The following is a 25,285-nucleotide window of genomic DNA, read 5'->3' on the forward strand; positions in this document are numbered from 1 at the left end:
GAGGTAAGAACAACTTATCAACAGTGGAGTCCAGTTCTGTGCATTGAGGTTCTTTCTGTAAATTATTCTTATCCGTTTTTTGTTTCTTAAAACAGGACTAATTGTACCTAGCACAGTACTGTTTTCGTAGATTCTGAATGTATCCTATTAGTGATAATAAGGTGGAGTCCAACAGTGAAAAGCGAATTCATGCTTTTTTTTCTTGTGTCTTTCTTTAGATGGAGTCCATTGCCTTACCTGTGCAATAATGCTTCTTAATACCGATCTACATGGCCATGTAAGTGTGGATTTGTGAAACTTAGATCCAAAACATGTCGGGCTTATCTCTGCTTTTGTGTTCATACACGTTTATTTTCTGCCTCCCTGTTTCTCATTCTCTACATGGTTCCCGTGGCAGGTGAATAAAAAGAAATCTTTGCAAAAAGAAATAATTTTTTTATTTCACATGCTAGCATAGAGTATGATTTTAAATGCATCGTCTTGGTGTCTGGAGTTGTTTTAGCAGTATTGTGTGTGTTCTGTATCTTCTTTGTCCAGTAGATGGCAGACAGAGCTTTTACTTGTTTTTGTTTTTTGGTTGAGAATTACAGTTGATAGATAATGATGGAGGGAACATAAATTAGATCTGAAAATGCGAATTGTGTTTTCACTACATACCATAGTGAGTCGAATAACTCAGCCTTTCTTATGCTCCTCAGCTTACCTAGTATTTTACTACTTGAAATAGTAAAATAACCTAATTACTGTCTCATCATCTACTTAAGATAGAAAATAAAGTGTTAAAATGTATAATTATATATAAATTTGCAAGTTTTGTAGAAGTAGAATTTTAGCATTTACTCAAACTCCTCATAATACTCTTCAAAATAAATGAACTTGGGACTATGAAGTAATTTTTGCTCTAAGTAAATATAGATTAATCCATACTTAGTGAATTGTAATTTTATTCTGAAGAGAAAATCAGGTGTCTGCATAGAGTATACTATCCCTTGATTTGGTGTAATATATCTTACTATTTAAAAATTACATGTAAAAATTGATATTTAGATATTCTGCTAGTCACGTAGTTTCCTTTTTTGGAAAATACAGTGTTCCCTTTTAAGAAAGGAAGCATGGAGCTCTGTGGGACCATTAAGTTGGACTAGCTGTTATAAGAGGAGGGGATTCAGGGAGAAAGGGTTCCACCACCAGAAAGCAAAGAGGAGATACAGTGATAGAATCCTAATTTTAACATCGTTTTAACATATCTCAAAATACTCAACTAGAAAGTTCTTTTTGCCATTTATAAGAGGTGAATTTAGAATCACTTAGTGGCTTGTAAACATAGGTAGCATGTGTCCAGAGATAATACAGATGAAAAGAAAAAAGATACTTTCAGGAAGCATTCTTGGGCAATATAGCACGGCTAATACACCATGTGGAAATGCAGGCATTTCACAGTGTGAATCTTGACATGAGTACCACAATCTAATGTTCATCCAGCTTGTTAAAGGGATGGCCAGTCAGTGGATTGTCGTGACCACTTTTTTCGTGTTACTGGCCAAGCAAGTTTTCACTGCTTTGCCTGTTTGGTGATAGCAGTTGCTCTTTGCACCCTTCTTTGCCTTAGCCTTTCTGGCCAAAGGAGACAATTTTGAGTGTGTTTGGCCACATATAACATTGAATCAAGTCAGTGATCACCAGTATGAAGAATTCCCTTCACACTAGATATTTTGAGGTTCCATCAACATAAGAGTTGTACGTTTAGCATCTGTTAACGGAGAAAACGTTAAAAATTCAGTAATATTACAATTTTTGTTTAAAGGTTGCAGATCTCTTAGATCTTTTGTCACATTTTTGGTGATTTGTTTCTACTGAATCCTAGATTGCATTTTTAAAAAGCTAATATAGCTTTAATAATACTTGTACATAAGCATGTATCTGAATCATAATAACTTGAAATGTAGCAACCAATAAAGATGTTATTTTTTATTAAATATCTCAGCATGCTTGATGTCTAGATAAGCTGTGGACACCCAGGTTTCAGTAGCTACAAGTTTAGAGCTGCAAATATAGGACATTTGCTCTTCTTTAGACTTATAAGGAATTGTAAGGAGATTAGGTGAAGCATCCTGGTTCCTGGCAATGGGGAATGGAAGAGAGTTTATATAAATTAACATTTTAATATTACCTTGAGTTAGGCCAATCGTGGATAATTAATAATTGGCATTAGTAGCAAAATTACTGATAGAAGAGGAAGCAAATTATCAATAACAGTGAATCTCTGTCATATTCAGCATCATGTGTTTGGTGATAAGTTCTCTGTTTTAAAAATGTGTGCGATATACTTGGGATTGTCTATTTAGGTTTGACGTATTAGTTTTCTGTAATGCATGCTGTTACAAGTCTGTTGAATATATAGTAGCTATCATAAGAACTAACCATGTAAATATGTTTCTTCTATCTTTCTCCTCTGGATTCATTTTAAAAATAAATTATTCTTCTAGGTGGTAAGTTTTTAATTGATAATTCTGGATGTAGCTTCTCTTGCATCATGATTGCCTGATTTTTTTGTTGTTGTTTTAGTGTCTATTTGATTTGTTAGCATGGCCCCTGTGAAATCAAATCATGCAGGAGATAAAATGAATTATTTCTACTGTTCTGCTCCTTTTCACCTTCTCCTTAATGCTATACTAACCTAGAATATGACCACCCATTACTTGATCCAATGCCAGAATAATCTTCTTTGGGGAGTACACTAATGAACCATTTTTCTTTTTTCCCTTACCATTGTGTCTAATAGCAATACTGCAGCATGATCTTTCTAAGAAGTGTCAAGACCAGCTTGTCCTCATATGCTTTCAGTAGGGGAGGGCTGACTCCCCTATGAGGAGGGCTGACTCCCCTATGGGGAGATTAACTTGTTTTGGCTGCTGTTGGTGAACCTTTCCTTTACTCTAAGGAATGATGCACTTAAAATGCATTGATATAGGCCGTGGTTTGGCCTGCTGATTTCCTTACTAATAAAATAATGGAATGTATACTAATATTATACTTATATTTAGCTAATGTGACATGTTGAAATGCCTTTCTTTTTCTAATTTTCCCCTTCAACAAACATATATAGTGTGTGTGTGCGCCTCCTCCCTTCCATACTGTTTGCTATTTGGGTAAGGATCAGAGGTGAATGAGACAATGTTCATGGAAGCCAAATATCCTCTCTGATGGTGTTGGCTAGGCTGACCTCATTAGTCAGGTTTCACTGAAGACATGGTAGCAGGTTACTGAGGTGCTATGATGGGAAAACACTGGGGAGGTATTTTAATTTCATGTTGGGTTATATTAAACCTCTGTAATTAGGCTAGATAAAAAACAGTCTGAAGTATATACAATATTTGGGGGGAGAATTCAGTACCTGCTTTTAAAAAAATGTGACGGATTTATCATTTTCCTAGTAAGAGTATCTACTTGTTTTTACTTGTCTGCAAGTAGTTTATTCCCTTAAGTTAAATATTTTATCATTGTAGTCATGTGTTGAATTTGCGATATAATTTGTTTTATTTTTGAAATGCCTCTATCTACAAAATACGTATGTAAATTAAACTTGTATACATACAGATACATTTCTCTTAAACTCTAGAGTTTCTTTCTTTGCTGTATTGGAACTAAGTTTTATTGAATATTGTTTGAACTATCAACAAGGAAAGAGTTGAAAGTCTTTTTCTTAAACCTTGTTTGAAATGGTATGGATAAGCTTTGATATGTTAGAATAAGTTTATACTTACTCCCTTTCTGGATGGGTCTTCAAATGTGTTCTGTTTGCCACCACTAACTAGCTTGCTTGTACTTCAGTCATAGTTTGGTCAGGTTCCTACGGTCCTGGCAGGATTATCACCCAGGGCTGGTGTTCTAAGGTGGTAGGAGGGTGAAGTATAGAATTGCGTAGCAGTGAGAAGTGAGATAGATGGGAGCATAGTCAGCTGGCCAGTTTCACAACTAGAAAGTCACAAGAGATACACAAGTCAGTGGCTGGCCAAGGTCAGGACATGGTAAGAGGCAGTAGCCAGGGCATTATTTTTAATCAAGATTTTTTGACAAAATGTACCTGTTAACATCAAGGCTTGAGATTTTCAGCAGCAATTTTATCCAGCATCCCTCTGTTCTCCAGTATTGACAGGAGCCAGCCCACCATGTGCAGTTGGTATAAGAGCCTGGTTGTGGTTCTTAGAGGTGGCTGTCTTTCTCAGGCTGGGCCTCCTACATATACTTTACCCTTGACATACTCAGAGCATGTAGAGTGTCATGCCCTGTGGTCTGAGTTTAATGTATGAGGCAAGACCTTACTAATGTTTTTAGTGTTGGGTTGTAAGTTTGGAAAGGGTTAAAACCACATCTAGTACAACTTACTGGTTGGGAGAAGAATATAGTCAAGGAAGAAAGTATGTTTAGGTTTTGTAACAGAACAGTGTTAAAAAAAAATGTGGAGTTCAGTGTGAGATAGATTGTAAGAATTCATTATTTCTTTTCTAATCTGTAAACTTAATTATTGCATTGGCTTTCTAGGAGCCTAGAATCTTAAATACTGGATAAATATTTGGTTTATTATCAGTAGTGGAAAATGACTATTATAAAAATTATTTTAAAAATTTAATGCTTCATATTGTGCTATTTTATATTTTCACTGTCAAAAACATCACAGACTTCCATGAAGTTGATGAACCTCATAGAGTTAATATCCTCAAGAACACTCTGCATCTGTAATGATCACTGTTGTAACTGACAGCTGCCTTAAGGACATTTGCATGCTGTCCTCTCATCGTCCTGCAGGATAATATCTTCCCTGTGGATACCTCTTCTGTCTGTGCTTCTCTGTGTCTGTGATGCCCTCTGCCTTGAAAGGTGATGCCGTCTGCCATGAAAGCTATTGTTGGCATTCAATTTTCTCTCTGAGCTTTCCCCTGCTGTAGATTCCAGCCGTGGTCATCATTTCTGTTGTGCCAGCACTGCATTCTCCTTTGGAGTCCTCTCTCCTATCTCCTTGGTGCCGTGTCTGTCTTGTCTTTCCTGGTTTTTTTTTTTCCTAAGTTATTATTTGCAAAGATCTTTTGATTTCTGACTTTAAGGTCGGGGGTACATGTGCAGGATGTGCAGGTTTGTTACATAGGTAAACAAATGCCAACGTGGTTTGCTGCACAGATCATCCCGTCACCCATTTTTTTTTTTTTTTTTTTGTATTTTGATACTTTGCAGAGTTGTTATTTTTTATTTTTTATTTTATTTTATTACTATACTTTAAGTTCTAGGATACATATGCACAACGTGCAGGTTTGTTACATATGTATGCGTGTGCCATGTTGGTGTGCTGCACTTGTTAACTTGTCATTTACATTAGGTAAATCTCCTAATGCTATCCCTCCTCCCTCTCCCCACCCCACGACAGGGGGTGTATAATGTTCCTAACCCTGTGTCCATGTGTTCTTATTGTTCAGTTCCCACCTATGAGTGAGAACATGCGGTGTGTGGTATTCTGTCCTTGCAGTAGTTTGCTGCGAATGATAGTTTCCAGCTTCATCCATGTCCCTACAAAGCACATGAACTCATCATTTTTTATGGCTGCATAGTATTCCATGGTGTATATGTGCAACATTTTCTTAATCCAGTCTGTCATTGATGGGCATTTGGATTGGTTCCAAGTCTTTGCTATGTGAATAGTGCCGCAGTAAACATACATGTGCATGTGTCTTTATAGCAGCATGATTTATAATCCTTGGGATATATGCCCAGTAATGGGATGGCTGGGTCAAATGGTATTTCTAGTTCTAGATCCTTGAGGAATCGCCACACTGACTTCCACAATGGTTGAACTAGTTTACAGTCCCACCAACAGTGTAAAAGTGTTCCTATTTCTCCACATCCTCTCCAGCACCTGTTGTTTCCTGACTTTTTATTGATCGCCATTCTAACTGTCCCATTACCCAGGTATTAAACCTGGCATCCATTAGCTATTCTTCCTGATGTTCTAACTCCTCCCACCCTCCACCCTCTGACAGGCCCCACTGTGAGCTGTTCTGCCCCATGTGTCCATGTGTTCTCATCATTCAGCTCCCACTTACAAGTGAGAACACATGGTAATTGGTTTTCTGTTCCTGCCTTAGTTTACTAAGGATAATGACCTCTGGCTCCATCCATGTCCCTGTAAAGGACATGATCTCATTCCTTTTTGTGGCTGCATGGCATTCCATGGTGTGTATGTACTACATTTTCTTTATTCATCCCTTGATGAGCATTTAGGTTGATTCCATGTCTTTGCTCCTGTAAATAGTGCTGCAATTAACATATGCATGCATGTATCTTTATAACAGAATGATTTCTGTTCCTTTAGATATATACCCAGTAATGGGATTGCTAGGTCAAATGGTATTTCTGGTTCTAAGTCTTTGAGGAATTACCATACTGTCTTCCACAATGGTTGAACTAATTTACACTCCCACCAATAGCGTAAAAGCATTCCTTTTTCTCCACAACCTTGCCAGCATCTGTTGTTTTTTGACTTTTTAATAATGTAGCCGTTCTGACTGGTGTGAGATGGTATCTCATTGTGGTTTTGATTTGTGACATTGATCAGTGATATTAAGGTTTTTTTCATGTTTCTTGGCCGCATATATGTCTTTTGAGAAGTGTCTCTTCATGTCCTTTGCCCACATTTTAATGTGATTGTTTGTTTTTTCCTTGTACATTTAAGTTCCTTGTAGGTGCTGGATATTAGACCATTGTCGGATGGATAAATTACAAAATTTTTCTCGCATTCTGTTTACTCTGATACTTTCTTTTGCTCTGCAGAAGCTCTGCAGTTTAATTGGATCCCATTTGTCAATTTTTGCTTTTATTCCGATTGCTTTTGACATCTTAATCATGAAATTTTTGCCCATGTCTGTGTCCAGAATGGTATTGCCTAGGTTTTCTGTTAGGGTTTTATTGGTTTTGGGTTTCACATTTAAGTCTTAAATCCATATTGAGTCGATTTTTGTATATGGTTTAAGGAAGGGATCCAGTTTCAGTTTTCTGCATATGGCTACCCAGTTTTTCTAGCACCATTTATTAAATAGGGAATCCTTTCCTTATTGCTTGTTTTTGTCAGGTTTGTTGAAGATCAGATGGTTGTAGGCATGCGGTCTTATTTCTGGGTTCTCTTTTCTGTTCCATTGGTCTGTATGTTCACTCTTGTACCAGTACCATGTTGTTTGTGTTACTGTAGCACTGCAGTACAGTTTGAAGTCAGATAGCTTGATGCCTCCAGCTTTCTTCTTTTTGCCTAGCATTGCTTTGAGTGTCTAGGTTCTTCTTTGCTTCCATATGAATTTTAAAATAGTTTTTTTCTAATGAAGTGAAGAATGTCAATGGTAGTTTAATGGGGATAGCATTGAATCTGTAAATGGCTTTGGATACTGTGGCCATTTTCATGATACTGATTCTTCCAGTCTTCTGTAAGCATGGAATGTTTTTCCATTTGTTAGTGTCTTCTCTGATTTTTTTTGAGCAGTGATTGGTAGCTCTCCTTGAAGAGGTCCTTCATTTCCCTTGTTAGCTATATTCCTAGATATGTTATTCTTTTGTTGGCAGTTACAAACGGGAGTTCATTCATGATTTGGCTGTCAGCTTCACTTTTGGTGTATAGGAATGCTAGTGATTTTTGCACATTGATCTTTGTATCCTGAGACTTCGCCAAGGTTGCTTATCACGTTGAGAAGCTTTTGGTCTATGTTTTTACCTGACTTGGAGCTTCCCAGACACAGTGGCCCCAAGGCTGTCATCTCTGGAGCTTCTCAGTGGTCCTAAGAGAAGAATCAGGGCTAGATCTCACAGTTGCAGAGGGTTTCTAGTGGGGCCTGGCATTCATTTTCACCACTACTCTTTCTGTCTCCATAATAAGGATATAGGGAATAGCCTGAGAACCTAACCATTAGCTGTTGAAATGTTTTTATAGAAGAATGTCGGCCGGGCGCAGTGGCTCACGCCTGTAATCCCAGCACTTTGGGAGGCCGAGGTGGGTGGATCATGAGGTCAGGAGATAGAGACCATCCTGGCTAACATGGTGAAACCCCATCTCTACTAAAAATACAAAAAATTAGCTGGGTGTGGTGGCGGGAACCTGTAGTCCCAGCTGCTTAGGAGGCTGAGGCAGGAGAATGGCATGAACTCTGGAGGCGGAACTTGCAGTGAGCCGAAATCACTCCACTGCACTCCAGCTTGGGCAACGAGCGAGACTCGGTCTCAAAAAAAAAAAAAGAAAAAAGAAAAATGTCATGATCTAAAAACGTTGAATTGTAAATTGAACTTGAGAATATAATTTACTATCATATTGGCAATGGTCTAGACTTTAATAGGAATCCTTACCTAAGTATGCCATAGTTTAATTGTGCAGTGGTCAATTTTGTTGGATTCTATGACCTCTCAGAATGAAAGCCGTCTTTACTTTTTTCCATCCTCTGTTCCTTCACCTGTCCCCTTTCCCCACCCTCTAGCCTCCCACTTTTGGTAGTTTTGCTTTTTTTAGAACAGGTTTATATTTGGAAAATACCTTAGGGTAGGTTTAATCAGTTGTGTCAGTGGGGCTCATTGAGGGATCTCATATTATCTAACTTATACATTATTCAGTCTTCCTATCATTGTAAGCTTTTTACATTGGCACTGTTCTGTTATAGAAGGTGATCAAGGAAAGCAGGTCAAATTCTAAGTCAGTTTCGCTCTTTCTTACTTCCTGCAAATGGATTGTGGAGGAAGGAGGGAGGAGTGAGGATGAGGGTGGCTGAAACCCCTGACTCTTGTTTCCAATCCTGTTGCTTACTTTAATGCCTGTCCTGCTACAGCAATCAATTTAAAAATTGTTTGGTTAGTCTTTGTAATTTGACAGTGAGTTAGGTGTGTTTATCTTCTCAAATTTTAGGGGAAGTGCTTTCTATGAAATATCAATAGAAGTCTGATATTTCAATATTCTCAAACTTTTTGGTCCCAGGATAGCTTTATACTCTTAAAATTTGTGAGAACCCCCGAAATCTTTGGTTTACATATTAATATTTATCTGGAACTAAAACTAAGATTTTTAAATTGCATTAAATCATTAAAAACCTATTAAGTGAATAACACATTTATGAATAATAGTTATACTTTCCTAAGTGAGAAGTATATTAAAGAATAGCACTTAAAATTGTTGCTAATCTTTTTATATTTGGCTTAGTAAAAGATGGCTAGATTCTCATATCTGTTTTTGTTTATAGTTGGTTGCAGTGTATCAGAAGTCATGTATCTTCTAGAAAACTACTGTATATTTGAGAGAATGAAAAAAATGTTTTTAGTGTTACTATAAAAATAGGGTTGACCTCATGGACATCTGGAACAGTATCTCTGAAACACTTTGAGAACCACTGTGCTGAGGTACTATTTTTAGTTCCTTTTTTCTTTTTACCACTGTGGTTCCGTTTTCAAAGGCAGGATATTATAGGACAGGTGGGAAAAGTCCCAGTGACATGTCAGATATTCCTAAATGTTGAGCTTTTAGCTCTTAAATGAGCTCTGTGATTAGGGTTTATGAAAGAGCACATTGAATATCCACTGTAGTCCTGGTTTTAAAATTTACGAAGGGTCCTCCTTTGCCCACCAATCATACATTTAAAAAGAAATGGACACCTGAGGGCAGCATGGCATAATCAAACTTATTTGATAGCAAAGCATACAAAATAAAAGCAAAATAGGAGCTTTCAGCAGAGCCACATAACTGAAGTAATTACCAAATCAGTAGTATGCCTTTCCACCAATTATTGTAACAGGTTGGAGGACGTGGAATTGTCATATGGGAGAGTATGCCTGCTGTGTTTTTAATATCCTGAGATTTATGAAGCCAGATTTTACCAGTGGATAATGAGGGCTTTTAGTTTCTCCAAAAGCACGTTTTCCACAAAGCATCCATACCTGACACTATCAAAAATGAAGAATTTTAGAATCATTGTGCTTAATTCTTCAACCTCTGGATCAGAGTATATGCTGTTGTCAGCTTTCCCAGTGAATACCTGATTGACACAGCTGGCCTATTCGCAGCTCTCCTAGGGCTGATTTTAAGTTAGGCGATGGTCAGAGCTTTGTAGAAGGTTACATTGCCCAGATTGCCAGGGATGGCACGCTCAAAGATTTGGTCACCTGCTTGCTGAGTTTGGTGCTGGAGCTTGTATACGGTTTCTAGCTGCTCCTGATACGAATGAAATTCTCCATCTTCACTTTCCCCTTTGCTCTCATTATTGCAACAGAAGTTGGGAGCTGCTTCTCTCTTACGGTCGGGGGAGAGTGCCCTTTATTTTAACAAAGCAAAAACCTGCATTTGGAGAATGGAATACATCAGGGTGCCTAACCTGTTTCCTTGCTCACTCACGATGTTGTCCTCAGTACCAATACCACTTCCTTCTGGTTTTCTTTTAGACAAGGGGTAGACAAGTTATGCCTCATAGGCAAAATCCGTCTAGGGCTTGTTTCTGTAAGTAAGTGTTACTGTAAATAGCCATACCCAGTTGTTTACATCTTCACACCAATTATAGTGTTGAATAACTGTAACAGAATATATGACTTGCAAAGCCTAAAATATTTACTCTCTGATCCTTTACGGAAATTTACAGAATTTGTCTGTTTTGGACTCTTGCCCTTAGTTCATGAAACCTGCTAGAGCTTGGACACTTGTTTCCCCAAATTCTTTACTAAAAATTGTTTATGGGAATGTATTAAACATATTGAGGATAAGTTTTTCCAGAAATGATAAATTTATCAAGGAACTTTGCTCTAAAGGGCATTTAATGTATCTTTAAATGAACAAACAGAGAAAACATCTTTTTATCGTAAGAAAGCATTTGAAAATGGTAATATTGTCGCTGCAGAGAATAGCCTTAAATTGTTGCAGGATGACATAAGCCTCTGATATAGAGAGTATTCTGACTTTTGATTAATATTTGCTCCCATTAAGGATGATACATTGATTAGCCAAATATTTAAGAATTGGGCCTGCCTGGAATTTTGGGGTTCCAAGTAGAATTTTTTTTTAATTTTCCACTTGGTCATCTATTTTGTAATTTGATATTTTTTAAGTTTGATTAAAATGCCTACTGATTTTAAAGGTAATGATCCAGAGCTTCATCTTTAGTTGCTTCTGTTTTGATAGAAAATGTATTGGTTTCAAGGTAACATTTCTATACCTCTCAGTGCATCAGGAGGCATTTTCAAATCTCCATGCTTTATTGATTTAATGGGAAGAAATTTAAAATATGAAAAAGTATTATTAAAGTACTTTATTGGCAAGCAACTGGTCAACATTTCTTTCAGAGCAGAACTACTTTTATGCAAAGTTATCCAATACTAATCTGGGAAGAAAATGAATGGAACTGTGATAGTGTATGAACTTCTCTTGGATACTTATGAATCCTTGAGACCCAAAATCACTGATTAGAATTCGCTGTATTCATTGGGTAGTGTTTGTCTGAATAATAGTATTTTAAAATAATTGAGACGGCTTGGTACATGATAAGGAGAAAAAAATCCAGACATCTTGAAGAGTATTTCTCGATGACAAAGACTTCATTTTGCTTTTACTCCCTATGGAAATGGTATAAAGGCCTGAGGGGAAGGAAGGTATTTAAATATGTGCCAGTAAACAGCAAAATGGACTGATCTGACTCCTCACCTTTTGTTCCTAATAATTCTTGCCTAGAAGAATTATCAGTGAGTCAGAGGAGCACAATAAACAGATAAAAGCAGCTTCAGCTAGTCAAGCATTCAAATTGTTGGACATTTTTAACACATAGAAAACCACATTATCTTTGTTCTCTGAACCGGTAAGGAAAATTAAGGTACAGTCTATTGGATGATTGTACTAATACTTGCTTACTGCGTAGGACTCCAAGTATTTGAATTGGCTTTTGTTGGTCTGAATCTATATATCCATCTTGCCCACCTAACTGCTATTTTTCCTAATGGCTGTTTCAAAGTCCACGTGAGTCAAATTGGTATCTTTGTGCTGACATAGATAATGGTATGGTCACTGTTGAAATTGGACAGAAGGCACTGCCAAATAAGCAGTTAAAGTAAATCTGAATTTAGGATGAGGTATGATTTCATAGACCAAAATAGCTTCATGGACTTTACTGTTTTAAAATGTTATGAAATATGACAATTATTACTTAAATGATGTTTTTCATAATTCCTTGAAGTAGAAATTAATGGTATCCTGAAAAAAACACTTTTGACTCTGTAGCCTTTAAACATCTTGTTCATGAATCTCCCAAAAGAATTTTTTAAAAATAGTATCTTTTCTTCAAGTTTAAATTTGGAAATTTTTTTCTGAGACGGAGTCTCGCTCTGTCGCCCAGGCTGGAGTGCAGTGGCGCGATCTCAGCTCACTGTAAGCTCCGCCTGCCAAGTTCACGTCATTCTCCTGCCTCACTCTCGCCTCCCGAGCAGCTGGGACCACAGGGAAACTTTTTATTGTAAGTTGAAGTATAGGTGTATCTCATTTTATTATCCTTTGCTTTATTACGCTTTGCAGTTACTGAACATTTTTCCTAACAAAGTGAAGGTTGGTGGAACCCTGCGTCAAGCGAGTCTGTCAGTGCCATTTTTCAATGAACCATCCCCATATAAGACAGCAGACTTAATTGATAAATATATATGTTTTGAGTGCGCCAAAGGCTGGCCATTCCCCCATCTCTCTCTCCTCAGGCCTCCCTATTTCCTGAGGTACAACAGTATTGAAATTAGGCCAATTAATAGCCTTAGAATGGCCTGTAGGTGTTCAAGTAAAAGAGTTTCATACGTCTCGCTTTAAATCAAAACCTAGAAATAAGTTTAGTGAGGCTGAGATAGGCCAGAAGCTGGGCCTCTTGCACCAAACAGTTAATAAAGTTGTAATGTAAAGGAAAAGTTCTTGAAGGAAATTAAAAGTGCCATTCCAGTGATGACAAGAATAAGAAAGCAAAACAGCCTTGTTACTGACACAGAGCAAGTTTTAGTGGTGTAGATAGGGTATCCAACCAGCCTCAGTATTCCCTTACACCAAAACCTAATCCAGAGCAAGGCCCTTAATCTCTTCTATGAAGGTTGAGAGAGATGAGGAAGCTGCAGAAGAAAAGTTTGAAGCTGGGAGAACTTGGTTCATGAAGTTTTAGGAAAGAAAGTGTCTTCATAACATAAAATGCTTGATGGGGCAGCACGTGCTAATATAGAATCTGAGGCAAGCTATCCAGAAGGTCTAGGTAAGATATTTTTTCTGAGAAACAAGGAAGAACATTTTATAATAAGGGTCAGTTCATCAAGGTGATAAACACTTCCAATCAATATAAGCCCCACTGATACTATGATAAATAAGAAATACAGAGTTGGTCTCTGCTCCTGGTTCTAGAAATGGACCTCCTGAGTGATAGGAGTTCTGACACAGGGCTCGTAAATGCCTTGGATGAATGATAGGAGCATCGTTTATTCTAATGAGGCAAGCCTTGGTGAGCTCCTAGATAAGCTCAGCAAGGGGACAGGTTGTTAGGGGAAACAACCATGTGATGAGAGGGTTGGAATTTTCAGCCTCCCCTCCTTCCGCACACACTCCACCTCCAGAGAGCAAGAATAGGGTGAAGATTTAGTTGATACCACTGGCCATTGATTTAATCAGCCATGCCTGTGTTATAAAGCCTCTGTAAAAACCCAAAGTATGGGGTTTGGAGAGCTTCGAGGTTGGCAAGTACATCTATGTGCTTGGAAGGTGGGCATCCCAACATCACAGGGACAGAAGCCGCAACACTTAGGACCTTTTCACACCTCACTCCGTGTATCTCTTTATCTCACTGTTTGTCTATATCCTTCGCAATATCTTTGATATTAAAGGGATAAATGTTTCCCTGAGTTCTGCAAGCCCTCCTAGTAAATTAAACCCAGATAGATGATCCTGCAAACCCCCATTTATAGCTGATTGGTGAGAAGTATAATTGACAACCCACTGCTACCAATTGACATCCGAAACTTGGGGTTATCTTGTAGGACTGAGCCCTTAACCTGTGTGATGTCATGAAATCAGCAGATACATAGTGTTATAATTGAATTATAAAACACCCAACTGGTGTCTGCTGGAGAATTGGTTGTGTATGTGGAGAAATCCCCACATACTTCAGTGACTGTTGTGTTGAGTGGTGTATGAGTGTAGGGAAAAAGTCTTATTCCTTCTGAACACATAATAAGCCATGAAAGAACAATGGACAGAATTGGAGGGAGAAGTTGTTTTATTGAGAAATTAGCACCGTATATTAAATAATGCTTAGGATCACCACACAGGATATCAACAAGGAAATAGACTAGAACACCATAAAAACCAACTAGATCTAACAGATACCTAACGACAGGAGAGTAATCTTTAAAGTATACATGAAAAATGCTCAAGGATAGGACAAAAGTCGCAAAAAGGGATTGAAAACATACAAAACATGTTTCTGGACATAATAGAATGATATTAGAAATCAATTAAAGGAAATTTATGGTAGTCATAGAATATACTCCTAAATAACCAATAGGTCCAAAAAAATTTACAAGAGAAACTAAAAGATAGTGATGAAAATAAAAATATGTTGGCCGGTTGCAGTGGCTCACGCCAGCAGTTTGGGAGGCCAAGGCTGGCAAATCACTCAAGGTTAGGAGTTTGAGGTCAGCCTGGCCAACATAGTGAAATGCCATCTCTACTTCAGAATACAAAAAATTAGCCAGGCATGGTGGCATGCACCTATCGTCCCAGTTTCTCGAGTGGCTGATGTGAGAGAATCACTTGACCCAGGAGACAGAGGTTGCAGCAAGCTGAGATCATGCCAGTGCACTCCAGCCTGGGCAATAGAGCGAGACTACGTCACAACAACAACAAAAAAAGCAAAATGAAAATACAACATAAAAAACTTATGGTATACAGCTGATGAATTGCCAAATTGCAAATTTATTGCTCTAAATTGCTGTATTTTAGAAAAATGTCAAATTTACAATCTAACCTAATGAAAGAAACAAAAGCAAACTCAGTCCAAAGAAGGGAAAGAATAATCAGAACAAAGATGAATTAAATAGAGAATAGAAGAGTAATAGAGAAAAAGCAATGAAATCAGAAGCTTATTTTTTGAAAAGATCAACAACTGACAAAAGTTTAGTTAGACTGACCATGAATAAAAGAACCCTCAAATTACTAAAATCAGTAATGAAGAGGGCATTACTATTGGCCTTATGGAAATAAATATTATAAATGAATATTGTCCAACTAGATAACCTAGATGAAATGAACAAATTGTTAGAAAGATAAAAACAAATGAAACTCAAAAGGAAACAAAACCTGGATAGATCCTTAGCAAGTGAAGAGTTTAGAAATCAGAAAACTTCCTACAAAGAAAAGCCTAAGATCACATGGCTTTACTTGTGAATTGCATTGACATTTAAAGAAGTTTTAACATCAATGTTTTTACACCCTTCAGAAAAAGAGAGGAACACTTTTCAAATAATTCTATGAGGGCACTATTACGCTGATACCAAAATGAGACAAGTCATGATAAGGATATCCCTTGTGAATATTTCCTGCATTCAAAAACAAAACTAATTCAACAAAATATAAAAAGGATTATATAGCATGACCAAGTGAGACTGCCGCTGCCCTGCCTACAGCCATGTGCCACCCACCTGCGTGCCACTTGGAGGCTCGGTGATGGCCACTAGGCCGCTTGTACCTTCACTGCTGGCACCCAAAGCTGTATCTTGGGGCCCCAAGTTAGCCCTCTGCTGCTGTTGCAGCTGCAGACATTATGCATACTACCTAAGGGCCGAGGACCCATTCACTCAGCCCATTGTTGCCACTGCTAGCACACAGACAATCCACTCAAAGGCCAAGGATTGGTCTGCCTGACCTGCTTTTACCAATATCCACATGTGTTGACCGAGGTCCTGCATATCCATCCCAGAGTTGCCATCATTGTTGCCTAAGAACTGGCCTGCCTGGTGTCCCTTTCACTAGCAAAGCCTCACTACAGCCTTTACTAAAAGCCACAGGTTTATCCACTGAGGAACTCATAGACACCACTGATGCTAAAGATAGTCAAAGAAGTCATATGGAGACTGCACTGCTTCTCCCACCCAGAATCGAAGCCAAAACGCCTTACCCAAACAACACTATAGATAGCTCTATAGAAAAAAATGTCTTTCCCTTCAAAACCCAATCCATAGAGTTGGATGAAGCAAATGTTACACCAGATGCATAGATATAAATGTAAGGACACAAGAAACATGAGAAATCAAGAAAGCATGAAACCTTCAAAGGAACACAATAATTCTCCAGCAACAGATGCCAACATTAAAAAAAAATTTATGAAATACCTGAAAACGAATTCAAAATATTTCTGAAAACCCAGGTACTACAGCAAACAGATGAACAATGCAAAGAAACATTTCACCATCTGTATGAGAAATTCAACAAAGATTTCAGAAAGAAGTTAAATAGAAATCCTGAAACTGAAGAATTCAAAGAGTAAAATAAAAAATATAATCATAAGTTTCAACAACAGACTCTAGATCAAGCAGAAGAATTTGTAAACTTGAAGACAGGTCTTTTGAAATAACCTAAGCAGATAAAACTAAAAAAAAAACTAAGAAAGCTTATGTAACACATACAATGACGAAATATTGGAATTTTCAGTTTTCCTGGAAGAGAACAGATGGGTAATGGCATAGAAAACCTATTTAACGAAATAACAGGTAAAAACTTCTCAAGTCTTGGAAGAGATACAGACATCTAGACATAGGAAGCTCAAAGATCTTCAAATATATTCTACCCTAAAAGGTCTTCTCCATGCCACTTTATAGTTGAACTATTAAAAGTCCAAGAAAAAAGAGAATTCTAAATACAGCAAAGGGGTCAAGTCACACCGAAGAGTATTCCTATCACACTAATGGCAAATTTCTTAGCAGAAACCTTACAGGCCATGTTCCATGGTGGAAAGGTCTATACAACCCTACCCCCAAAGTTCAAGGAATATGAGGGGCCAAAGAAAGAGGCTGACAAATTGAGTTTCTTAGAAACATTTAATAGGGCCTTGGGAACATTTAATAGGGATTGTGTCTTGGGAGGTACCTCAAGAGACAAAGATGGTGGATCCCTGTGCCTTTACTCCCAAGACCTAGGGCTTATATGCCATAGAAATAGGGTATGCATGCATCAGAAGGACTATGTAGCAAGTACAATAACATTTACGTTGTTTTGACCTAGGAATGGGATTTATGGTAAGTACGTGCTCTTAAACAAGTAAAAATAAACTGGAAATCTTAGAGGCCTTCTTGTAACTGGAGTTAATGAGAAATCAACGTGGTGGATGGAATTACTTTGGCCACTACAGTCCAGGAGTAAATGAAATGATAAATCCAAAGTGGTGAAAAGCAAAACAAACAAAAAAACACGACTGTCAGCCAAGAATATTATACCTGGGGAAGATATAAAAAATGAAGGAGAATAAATGCTTTCCAAAGCAAGGAAAAATTGAAGTTCATCACTACTCTGCTGACCTTACAAGAAGTGCTCAAGGGAGCCCTGCATTTAGAAGATAAAGGATGATATCTGTCATAATCAAAATACATAAAAGCATAGAACTCTCAGCCAGGCGCAGTGGCTCATGCCTGTAATCCCAGCACTTTCGGAGGTCAAGGCAGGTGGATCATGAGGTCAGGAGATTGAGACCATTCTGGCTAACATGGTGAAACCCCGTTTCTACTAAAAATACAAAAAAATTAGCCAGGCTTGGGGGGCGGGCACCTGTAGTCCCAGTTACTCGGGAGGTTGAGGCAGGAGAATGGCGTGAACCCAAGAGGCAGCGCTTGTAGTGGGCCGAGATCACACCACTGCGCACTCCAGCCTGCATGACACAGAGAGACTCGGTCTCACACACACAAAAAATAAATATGTAAATAAAATAAAGGAGTCAAGTGTTACTGCTACAGAAAACCAGCAAACCACAATGATAGGAGAACAGGATGAGAGGATAAGTAAAACCAAAAAATAATTCACAAAATGACAGGAATTAAGTACTGAATAATAACCTTGAATGTAAGCAGTTTAAATTCCCCACTTAAAAAGTATAGATTGGCTGAATAGAAAAACAATAAAAAAAATGACTTAACTATGTACTGCCTGTAAAAAACTGACTTTACTGGTAAAGACACATAGACTCTAAGTGAAGGGATGGAAAAAATAATCCATGCAAACAGAAACCAAAAGCAAGCATGAGTAGCTACATTAATATCAGATAAAATAGACTTTAAGTCAAAAAGTGGCAAAGAAGGTAATTCTGTAATGATAGAGGGACCAGTTCGGCAAGAAGATAAAACAATTCTAAATATTCGTGCACCCAACACTGGAGCATGCAGATATAGAAAGCAAACATTACTGGATCTAAAGGGAGAGACTGACTCCAATAAAATCAGGTTAGGTGTCTTCAACAACCGACTCTCAGCCTTGGACTGATCATCTAGCCAAGTCATCAACAAAGAGACATCAAATTTAAACTTCTTTTTAGATCAAATGTGCTTGACAGGCATTTACAGAACATATTGTCCAACAGCTACAGAATACATATTCTTACCACATGGGACATTCTTGAGGCTAGACTATTTGTTGTACAACAAAAGTAGTCTCAACGATTAAAAAAATAGAAATAATATCACTTATCTTCTCAGACCACAGTGGAATAAAACTAGAAATCAACAATGAGAACTTTGGAAATTGTACAAATACGAGGAAATTAAGCCACAATTATGAGCTATCATTGGATTTAAGGAGAAATACGAAACAAAAAGTTTCTTGAAACAAATGAAAATGGAAACACAACATATGAAAATATGTGGGATGCAGCAAAAGCCATGATAAAAGGATGTTTAATAGCAACAAATACTTACATGAAGAAAGTAGAAAGATTTTATCCTATTGATGCGCCTCAAGGAACTAGAAAAGCAAGAACAAACCACATACAAAATTAATAGCGGGAAATAATAAAGTCAGAGCAGAACTAAATTAGGTGAAAAAAAAAAGGCTATACAAAGGATCAGTGAAATGAAGATTTGGATTTTTTTTTTGATAGAATAAACAAAATTCATAAATTGCTGGATAGACCAACCAAGATAAAAAGAGAAGACACAAATAAAATCCCAGCCAAAAAAGGAGACAGTAAAACTTATATCCCACAAAAATAGAAGATTGTTAGAGACTATTGTGAACAACTGTCTGAACAAATTGGAACCTACGGGAAACAGATACATTCCTGGACATGAGAAAACTACCAATATTTGGCCATGAAGAAATAGAACACCTGAACAGCCCAATAATGAGTAGTGAAACTGAGTCAGTAATAAAATGTCTTCGAACAGAGAAAAGCTTGAGCCCAGGAGATTTTTAGTCCTGAATGCTGCAAACTTACAAAGAAGATCTAACATCAGTTCTCCTCAAACTATTTCGAAAAATTGGAAAGGAGAGGTTGTTTCCTAGCTTCTTCCATGAGGCCAGGATTACCTTGATGCCAAAACCAGATAAGGATACAATAAAAAACGCTATAGGCCAGTACTCCTGACGAACTTAGATGCAAAAATCCTCAGCAAAATACCAGCACACCACATCTAACAAATCAATAAAAATATCATTCACTGTGATCAAGTGGGTTTTATTCCAGGGATGGTAGGATGGTTCATTATATGTAAATCAATAAGCATGATACATCACAAAAAGGTCAAAAATTATATTTTAATATGATTATATATTGTTGCATCTCAAATACAAAAAAAGGGTTTCATAAAATTCAACATCCCTTCATAATAAAAAAACTCCATAAATTAGACATAGAAAGAACACATCATAGTAAATGCCATGTATGACAAAGCTGCAGCTAACTACATACTGAGGCAGAACTGAAATCCTTTCTTCTAAGAACTAAAACAAGATAAGGATGCTCACCTTTACCACTCATATTCAACATAGTACTGGAAGTCCTAGCCAGAGTAACCAGGCAAAAGAAATGCATCCACATTTGAAAAGGGGAATTCGAATTGTCCCTTTTTCAGATAACATGATCTTATATATAGAAGCACCTAAAGACTCTACCTAAAACTCTTAGATCTGATAGATGAACTCAGTAAAGTTTCAAGGTAAAAAATCAGTGTACACAACTCAGTAGTTTATCTACTGTGGATAGTGGTGGTGGTGGGATAAAGGGAGGTTAATCGGAACATATAGTTAGATAGAAGGAATAAGTCCTATTGTTTCATACCACCAGAGGATGAATATAGTTCATAATTATTGAATATTTCAAAATAGCTAGAAGATTTGAAATGATCCCAACACAAAGAAGTAGTAAATGTTTGAAGTGATGGGTATCCAAAATATCCTGATTTGGCTATTACACATTACATGCATATTTCAAAATATCATATGTACCCCATAAATATGTATAGTTACTATGTATCACTGTTTTCTTAAACTTAGATTTCAGATAAACAATGTAATGATGAACACTGTAAAGAACTAGAAAAGCATGGGGAAAAAACTCAACATTAGTGGAAGAAAACAATAAAGGTGAGAGCATAAACAGTGAAGTTCAGATTTTAAGAAACGATTTAAAAGGTCAACAAAAATGAAAAGTTGGGTTTTTTAAAACATAGGCAAAATTGGCAAGGCACAGTGGCTCACACCTGTAATCCCAGCACTTTGGGAGGCCGAGGTGGACGGATCAGGAGGTTAGGAGGTCGAGACCATCCTGGCCAACATGGTGAAACCCTGTCTCTACTAAAAATACAAAAATTAGCTGGGTTTGATGGCGCATGCCTCTAGTTCCAGCTACGCGGGAGGCTGAGGCAGAAGAATTGCTTGAACTCAGGAGGCAGAGGTTTCAGTGAGCCAAGATCGTTCCACTGCACTCTAGTCTGGGCAATAGAGCGAGACTCTGTCTCAAAAAAAAAAAGAAAAAAAAAAAAAAGGCTAAATTGACAAATTTTTGCTAGTCTAAGAAAAAAGACCAAAATCAATAAAATTAGAAACTAAAAAAGAGACATAACTACTGATACTGCAGAAATACAAAGAAACACAAAATCATTAGAGACTATTATGAAGTATTCCCCAACTACTTGGAAAAATGAGAAGTGGAGGTATTTTTGGAAACATACTAACTACGAAGAAGATTCAAGAACCACGAAGTTCATCGAGAACTTTGAAGAAAGAAAAAACTTGAACAGACGAGTAATGAGTAATGAGAGATCAAAGCACTAATAAAATGGTCTCCCATCAAAGGGAAGCTCGTGATCTGAGAGTTTCACTGCTCAGTTCTGTCAGACATTTAAAGAAGAACCAGGCCAGATGCGGTGACTCACACCTGCAATCCTAGCACTTTGGGAGGTCAAAGCGAGCAGATCATGAGGTCAGGAGTTCAAGACCAGCCTGGCCAATATAGTGAAATCCTGTCTCTACTAAAAATAGAAAAATTAGCCAGGTGTGGTGGCCTGTAGTCCCAGCAACTTGGGAGGCTGAGGCAGAAGAATCGCATGAACCTAGGAGGTGTAGGTTGCAGTGAGCTGAGATCATGCCACTGTACTCCAGCCTGGGCAAGAGATTGAGACTCCGTCTCAAAAACAAAAAAAAATTATATATATATATATATTTTATACTATATATATTTATATATTATATATGTATTTTATACTATATATGTTTATATATTATATGTATATTTCATACCATATATATTTATACATTTTATTTATATAGATAGATAGATAGATAGCCATGGTAACCAATATAGTATGGTACTGGCATGGAAATAGACACATTGGTCAGTGGAACAGAATAGAGAAACCTAGAAATCCAGGCATTTATAGCCAACTTAGTTTTGACAAAGGCTCCAAGAACATACTTTGAGGAATGGGGAGTTTCTTCAATAAATGGTGCTCAGAAAACTGGATATGCTTATGAAGAAGAATCAAACTAGACTCTTAACTTTCACACTTTACAAAAATCACCTCAACTTGGATTAAAGAGTTAAACGGAAGACCTAAAAATATGAAACTACTAGAAGAAAAGATTTTGGGGAAACACTTTACAATGTCGGGATGAGTAAAGATTTTGCAGGAGGTTGGCGGGGGAGGGGAAGAACTCTAAATTATGAGTAACAAATGCAAAAATATTTAGATGCGGTGTCCCATCAAGCTAAAACTCTTCTGCCCAGTAAAGGAAATAATCAACAAAGTGAAGATACAGGCTACAGAATGGTAGAAGATATTTTTGAGCTATCCATTTGAAAAGGGATTAATAACTAGAATATATAAGTAACTCAACAGCAAATGGTCAAATAACTCGATTTTAAAATGGGCAAAATTTTTTATTGAATAGGTATTTCTCAAAAGAAGACATAGAAATGGCCAACAGATACATGAATAGATGTTCAGTGTTACAGGGAAATGCAAATCAAAACCACAGTGAGATATTTTACCCCAGTTAAAATGGTTTTTATCAAAAAGACGATAAACAATGAGTGCTGGCCAGGATGAAAAGAAAGGGAAACTTGTACACTCTCTGAAAAAGACAGTATGAAAAAGAGGGTGAATGCTCATTGAAAAACTGTAGAACTACTATATGACTCTGCATTCCCACTGCTTGGTATATATTTAAAAGAAAGGAAGTCAGTATATTCAAGAAATGTCTGCACTCCCATGTTTATTGTAGTACTATTCACATTAGCCAAGATATGGAATTCACCTAAATGTTAATTTATAGATGAATGGATATAGAAAATGTGGTACACAAATATAAGTGGAATATTACTCAGCCATAGAAAATGATGAAATTATGTTATTTGTAGCAATGTGGATGGAACACAGAGGTCATTACGTGAAGTGAAGTAAACTGGCCCAGAATGATAAATACCATATGTTCTTTCTCAAATGTGGAGGCTTAAAAAGTAGATTTCATGAAGGTAGAGAGTAGATTGGTGGTTACCAGAAGCTCGAAGGAGGAGGGGGCACAGGAGATTTAGAAAGGATTTTGAAAGGTTGATTAATGGGCACTTTTCTCTTTCCCTCGGGGCATTTGGCAGCGGTGGTGGCTTTTGCAGCCGTAGCCAAGATTAAGGCTCAGGATGTTTGAGGCAAGAAGGAAGAGGAGCTGCTAAGACAGCTGGACAACCTGAAGGTAGACCTGTCCCAGATGTATGTCGCCAAAGTGACAGGTGCCTGACATTCTGGTTCTCTTAGATTATAGTCATTTCCAAATCTGTTGCCTGTGTTCTCACTGTCATTAGCCAAACTCAGAAAACAAACCACAGGAAGTTCTTACAAGGGCAAGAAATACTAGACCCCAGATCTGTGGCCCAAGAATACTTGTATCATGTGCCACTGGCTGAACAAGCACAGGGAGAACCTGAAGACCAAGAAGCAGCAGCAGCAGGAACAGGCTGTACCGACAGAATTAAGAGGCCTAGGCATGAGCGTTGCTGAGTCAAAATTCAAACTGGAGGAAAAAAAAACAGGTGTTAGGTTAATGGGCACAAAAATACAGTTAGAAGGAACACGATGTATTGTTCAGTACTGCAGTAGAGTGACTATAGTTAACAATAATTTGTATATCTTAAAATAACTGGTGGAGAGCAATTGAAATGTTCCCAACACAAAGAAGGGGTGAATTTTTGGGGTGATGTCCCTTTTGCCCTGTTCTGATCATTATATGTTATATACATGTATGAAGATATCACATGTACTCTAAAAATATATATAGCTGTTATGTTTCAGTTTTTAAAAACTCTGTTTATATGTAGCATAGTAAAATATTTTGTGTCTTTAAAACAAAATTAAAGGAATAACTAAAAGAATCTGTATGGGAGAACTGATCTTGTGTGTAGAGGATCTTCAGGGCTCTACAAAAGAAAAAACCTATTAGAACTAAAGACATTCTGCAAGGCTGCAAAATACAAGTTGAGCATTTGCAAAACAACTGTATTTCTATATACTAGCAATGAACATTAAAAGTGAAATAATTTTACAGTAGCATCAAAAAGATCAAGATGTTAGAGAATAAATTTAACAAAATACGTTCAAATGAAACTATAAAATACTGACAAAAGAAACTGTATAAGTGGAAAGATATTTTATAGTCTTGTATTGGAACTTTATTGTTAAGACTGAAGTACTCTCCAAACTGATCTTCAGATTCAACACAATCACTGTGAAAATCCAAGTTCACTTTGTGTATGTGTGTAAAGAAATGGACAGACAAATCCTGAAATTTATGTGGAAATGCAGAGGGCCCAGAATAGTCAAAATGTAGAAAAAGAGGCAAAAAATTGGAGGACTCCTGATTTCTCCATTTCAAAACTTATCAAACCATGCTGCAGAATAATAAGATGGAAATAAATGGGAAAATATTTCATGTTCATGGACTGGAAGACTTAATTTTTTTATATATTATAATATACAAAGTAATCTACAGATTCAACACAATTACTATCAAAATCTCAATAACATTTATCCCAGAGATGGAAAATATTCTAAAAATCAGATGAGAGCTCAAGGTACCCCAGAAAATCAGAACATTTTGAAAAAGAACAGAGTTAGAGTACTCATATGTTATTTTAAACATATTAGTAAGCTGCAGTAGTCAAAATAGTGTGGAACTGGCATAGGGAGAGGCTAATGGAATAGAATGGAGTGCACAAATCCTCAAATCTTCAACAAGAGTGCTAAGACCACTCATTGGGGAAATGTCAGACTTTTTAAAAAATGGTAGTGTGAATACAGTATCTTCATGCAAAAAAAGAGAAGTAGGACCCTTGTATCACACAGTGTATAAAAATTATCTCAGTGTTTTAAAGACCTAAATGTAATCCTGAAACTATAAAATCCTGAGAAAAAAAGATAGGGGAAAAGCATCACATTGTTGTATGTGCTGGCAGTTTCTTCACTGTGACACCAAAAACACAGGCAACAAAAGCAAAAATGGGGCTACATCAAACTTAAACTTTTGTGCCTTAAAACAAAGGGGTGTGTAAAGGCAACCTACAGAATAGACTAAAATATTTACAAATCATATACCTATAAGGAGTTAATATCAGACTGTATGAAGAACTCCTATATTTCCACATCTAAAAATCAAATATCCTGATTTTAAAAGGGGAAAAATACTTTAATAGATATTTATCCAAAGATGGTCTAGAAATGTTCATAAGGACCAGGCGCAGTGGCTCATGCCTGTAAT

At 37.1% G+C, this 25,285-nt stretch overlaps 1 protein-coding gene across 14 annotated transcripts in view; it reads left to right on the forward strand.

The window, feature by feature from the left end:
* Positions 1-25,285, forward strand: part of PSD3 (pleckstrin and Sec7 domain containing 3) — a 575,483-nt gene that overhangs the window by 302,288 nt on the left and 247,910 nt on the right. For 13 of the 14 annotated variants that reach the window (XM_058443514.1, XM_058443503.1, XM_058443504.1 and 10 more), the window contains one exon: positions 219-277. In XM_058443514.1, the coding sequence (XP_058299497.1) occupies positions 219-277 (59 nt within the window). Of the gene's footprint in view, positions 1-218; positions 278-23,132; positions 23,904-25,285 lie in introns of those variants that run through there. The other variant, XM_058443507.1, reaches the window with a different exon arrangement.

Source organism: Hylobates moloch, unplaced genomic scaffold, assembly GCF_009828535.3.
Source record: "Hylobates moloch isolate HMO894 unplaced genomic scaffold, HMol_V3 SCAFFOLD_8, whole genome shotgun sequence".
Lineage (NCBI taxonomy): Eukaryota > Metazoa > Chordata > Mammalia > Primates > Hylobatidae > Hylobates > Hylobates moloch.